Below are 4399 nucleotides of genomic sequence, written 5' to 3'. Positions count from 1 at the left end.
TTACGTTGTGACGTTTGATAGCACACAAGGTATTCCTCTGGTATCCGGGAGTTGCATAATCTCATAGTCAAAGGAATATGTATAAGTCATAAAGAAAGCAATAGAAATAAAACGTAACGATCATTATGCTAAGCTAACGGATGTGTCTTGTCCATCACATCATTCTCCTAATGATGTGATCCCGTTCATCAAATGACAACACATGTCTATGGTTAGGAAACTTAACCATCTTTGATTAACGAGCTAGTCTAGTAGAGGCTTACTAGTGACACTGTGTTTTGTCTATATATCCACACATGTATCAAGTTTCCGGTTAATACAATTCTAGCATGAATAATAAACATTTATCATGATATAAGGAAATATAAAATAACAACTTTATTATTGCCTCTAGGGCATATTTCCTTCATCGCCGTGTCGCCAGGATGGGCGACGTAGGGGTAGGGACGAAGTGTTTTTCCACTCTGCTGCTCCTGGTTGCGATAGACGTATGCATGATAATTGTTGCTTTTATCATGCTTTTGTCAGCGTTCATGTGTATTTTGGTTGGATCCTTTCAATCTATGCTTCTCTTCATCGACGATGGTTGCTATTTTAGTGTGCTAGTCCTTCGGGGGCTTAGCACGATGACTTCCCGACTATCTACCACAATAAGGTTTGCCCGGCTCCGCTGAGGGAGGGGCGACGACGGCAGCGCGCCTTCGGCTCACTCCCGTGCTTGTAGTCATCGCTAGGTGGTCCACAAACATGCATGTATTCTTGCAAAAAATATACAAACATGCATGTAATTTCTATTATCTTGTGTTCTTTGTACTACCATGATGTTTGAGAGTAGATTCGAAGTTTTTCTCGCAATTTTTTAAGCATGAACTTGCCTAATTTTCCAACAGGTGTAAGACTACCCACAGTGGGAGCAACATAGGTGGTAACATCACACTTATCTAGGCAAAATAGATGATGCGGCATGTAATTAATGAAGAAAGAGAGACATGTGGTAACATAGCTTGTTACTGTAACATCACATATCAAGAAAAGATGAGTCTACAATGTAATAAATGAAGTGATGTATGGCACAACACATATGTTACTACCCACTGTGGAGGTAGTAATATGGACTAGTAATATATGCATGTTACTACTCTAAGTTACTCCCCACCGTGACTAGTCTAAGACAAGATTTTTATTTTTTTTATTTAGATGTGAGGATTTTCAACCCTCGACTAAGAATGTGGAATGTTAGGTTGGTGGCGTAGCTTCATCACAATTGAAAGAATCTTGACTGCGGCAAAGTGTACGGTAAGGCTAGTCATAGTGGGAGTAGCTTAGCTAGTAACATAAAATATTTCAGAACAAGTTTGCTTATGTGACAGCTAGTTAATGAGAAGAGATGTGTTTGGAGTAACATACGTATTAAAGGTTGGTTAAAAGTACAGGGAGCTGCTGACTATATGACGTTGCCATGTCAACTATAGCCAAACATATAGCCGGCAAGTATAATAGTTAGATGTAAATAAGTACTACTTCATTGGTACATGACCCACCTCCATCCCTCATAAAGTCTCTAGGAGCATGTGCTACATCCGGCTGTTAGTTTGTAGCCCTCTTGTCTTCTCTCTCCTCTTCTATCTCTTTCAACTCAGTATAAATATACTACTTTAAGTCTTATAGCCCGTCTATATCACCTTATTGTATTTGCTCTTATATTACCAGCACATAGAGCTTTTTAAGAAAAATTGAGTCTACAAGCTAATAAATGCAACCATATATGATAGTACTACTTCTTTCACACTTTGTACTATGATATGATACAATCAGCATGCTATAAGGATTAAATAATTATATTTGTGCTAAGTTCGATGAGATAGAAGAGGAGAGAGAAGGGAAGCAGACTGTAGATTAACAGCCGGCTGCAGCCCGAACTCCAAAAAACATTGTGAAAATGTACGATGGATCATGCATTAATAAAGTAGTATTACTTAGCAACTAGCTACTATACATGTTGACTATTACGTTCACTATATGTGACATGGCAACTCCATATAGCCTATTGTTGACTATGCTATTAACAATGCTCTGAAGGTAGTAACATAGACTAATGTCATATGCATGATACTAGTCTAAGTTACTCTCACCATGACTAGCCTAAAGTCTTACTTTCCTCATTAACTTCACGGTTAGCCTATGGAATGGACTCCTTGCCCAGCACGTCGTCTTGACCAACAAGTTTTGGCGCATCGGCTTCTTGTTCATCTTCCTCTTTGGCCTTGCCCCATAGCACCATGTACAGCCCCGCCACGATCAGCACAGCACCAAGTACGCTGCAAATGGAAAAATGGCAGCGCACGCGCGACTCCCCGTGAGAAACTCAAACAGGCTCCACCATGTTAAAGGCATGTGAGTTACTGAATAGGGCATCACATTCCGATGTGCAGGGTCTCGTTAAGGACGACGGAGCTCATGACGGCGACGAAGACGATGATGAGAGGTCCGAACATGGCAACGTAGAGGGGCCCTTTCTTCTGCAGGCACCACGACATGAGCGGGAAGGCGGACCCGGACGCCACGATACCCTGGACGTACGAATCAAACATCAGAAACGTGGCATGGGCGTGAAGGAAGGACGCAGTGGCCGGCCGATCAGCTGCCTGATTACCGCGAAAGCCGACGCGTAGAGCCTGATGTTGAGCCCGAGCCTCCAGTGGTCGGCGTCCCTGTGGATGCAGAGCGTGAGCAGCGTCGACTGGACCGCGCCGAAGACGCACACCAGAGCGGCGATCGAGTAGTGGCACGGGTAGACCTGGACGACCTTGGCCTGGATGGTGAGCCAGATCGCATAGCTGAAGCAGCCGGCGATGGCGAGAAACGAGCCGAGAATCCGAGAACCCGCGGCCGGCTGCGGGCGGAGCTGGCGATCGCCGCTGGCGTGGCTGAGCCCGGTGTGCGCCAGACGGTGGAGGAACCTCATCTCCGGGCCCTTGTAGAACGTCAGCAGCATCGCGCCGCCCAGCCCGACCAGGGTCCCCGCCAGTTTCGCATGACCGCTGGGCTTTCTGAGCTTCAAAGTCTCCATCCTGCTTTTCCATTTTCCAAGTGAGTCTGTTACAGTATTCACTATCCAGAAAGGAATTCAGATGTTATAGAAATTCGTGGTCAGTATGACGACCGACCTGGTCAGGATTGCGACGATGAAGGTAGCTTGAGGGGTGAGGTTGCTGAGAGCTGTGACGATGGTCGTCGAATTCGTCAGCTTGATGGCAAGCACCAACAGGTTCTGGTTCATGGTGACTCTGCATTTTTATGTATGTGAAGAAACATATTAAGTACCGCCACCGCCACGTAATAAGCAACTTGGTTTTTCTTCTATCGACCAAAGAGATCAAGTCTAGAGCATTTGCTAGCATGGTCATCAAAGAGAAGAAGAAGTTACCCGAACAGTCCACACAAGAATAACCCTGTCACAACCTTGACGGTTAGTGGTGGCCGTTTCTTCCTAGAGATCACACCACAGCCGCATTAGTCAGCAACAAATCTTGTTTAACAACTGTGTTCTGGCAGAGTGTATGCTCGTCTCACTATCTTGTGAGACAAATGCTTCACAAATGAGCGAGGATATTAAGAAGGCATGCACCTCTCGACGAGGAAGGCGACGGGGCAGAGGAACGCGGCGCCGAACATGGGCCTGTAGGCGACGAGGACACGGACGTCCATGCCGTCGTCGAGCGCGAGCTTGATGAAGATCTGCATAGCCGAGAAGACGAACTCCACCACCACCATCGCCGCCACCGGCCGAGCGGCCTCCAACACGCTGCCAACTCCAACGATCCTCATGTCATGCTCCTTACGTGCAGCTCAGGAATGGGCTAAAAGCTCAGGAATGAGGATGCCTACGGCCGGTTAATGATCAGCCGGTAGATTTACACAAGTACTGGTATATACTGGTATTCGTCGGTTTTGTCCTAGCGATGTTAGCCAAGCGCATTTCCTTGTTTTCGAGTGCCCCGGCAGCAACAACAACTACACCGATGAAATCCGCACGTGTACGGACAGAGGAGCGGCGGCAAACTGACATCATAGCACTGGTAATGCTGCTGCGGTGCTGCCGATCTGTATGCACGCAGGGGCGGGCCCACGTCAGTTCATCGGTATTCAGTTGAATACTTATTATTTTTGTCACTAAATTATGTATATATAGTGTGTACTGATTATATTTATGGGAGGCGACGTTCCGGTTGATAGCGAGATGTTTACAGCGATTTCGTCAATTTTAAAATGTGTTTGCTTGGTCTCTTGATGATACTCATAAGGCTAAGGTATACATGTGTGCAGCCAAAACGATGTGTATGTATGTACGTAAACATTCACTTAGGTATTGTACTTCTTAACAAACATATATGCACAA

General features: G+C 45.7%; 1 protein-coding gene across 1 annotated transcript; it reads right to left on the bottom strand.

Annotated features, from left to right (window-relative positions):
• Positions 1-1962: 1962 nt before the first annotated feature.
• On the bottom strand, positions 1963-3828 carry LOC109779688 (WAT1-related protein At1g68170-like). Its single transcript, XM_020338332.2, has 6 exons — positions 3629-3828; positions 3428-3490; positions 3168-3287; positions 2654-3071; positions 2419-2570; positions 1963-2318 (listed from the first exon to the last, which is right to left on the bottom strand). The coding sequence occupies exons 1-6, from the start codon at positions 3826-3828 to the stop codon at positions 2180-2182; spliced, it is 1092 nt and encodes a 363-aa protein (XP_020193921.1). The 3' UTR covers positions 1963-2179.
• Positions 3829-4399: the final 571 nt, after the last annotated feature.

This window comes from Aegilops tauschii, chromosome 4 (assembly GCF_002575655.3).
Source record: "Aegilops tauschii subsp. strangulata cultivar AL8/78 chromosome 4, Aet v6.0, whole genome shotgun sequence".
Classification (NCBI taxonomy): Eukaryota; Viridiplantae; Streptophyta; class Magnoliopsida; order Poales; family Poaceae; genus Aegilops; species Aegilops tauschii.
This window is presented reverse-complemented; position numbering and strand designations above follow the sequence as displayed.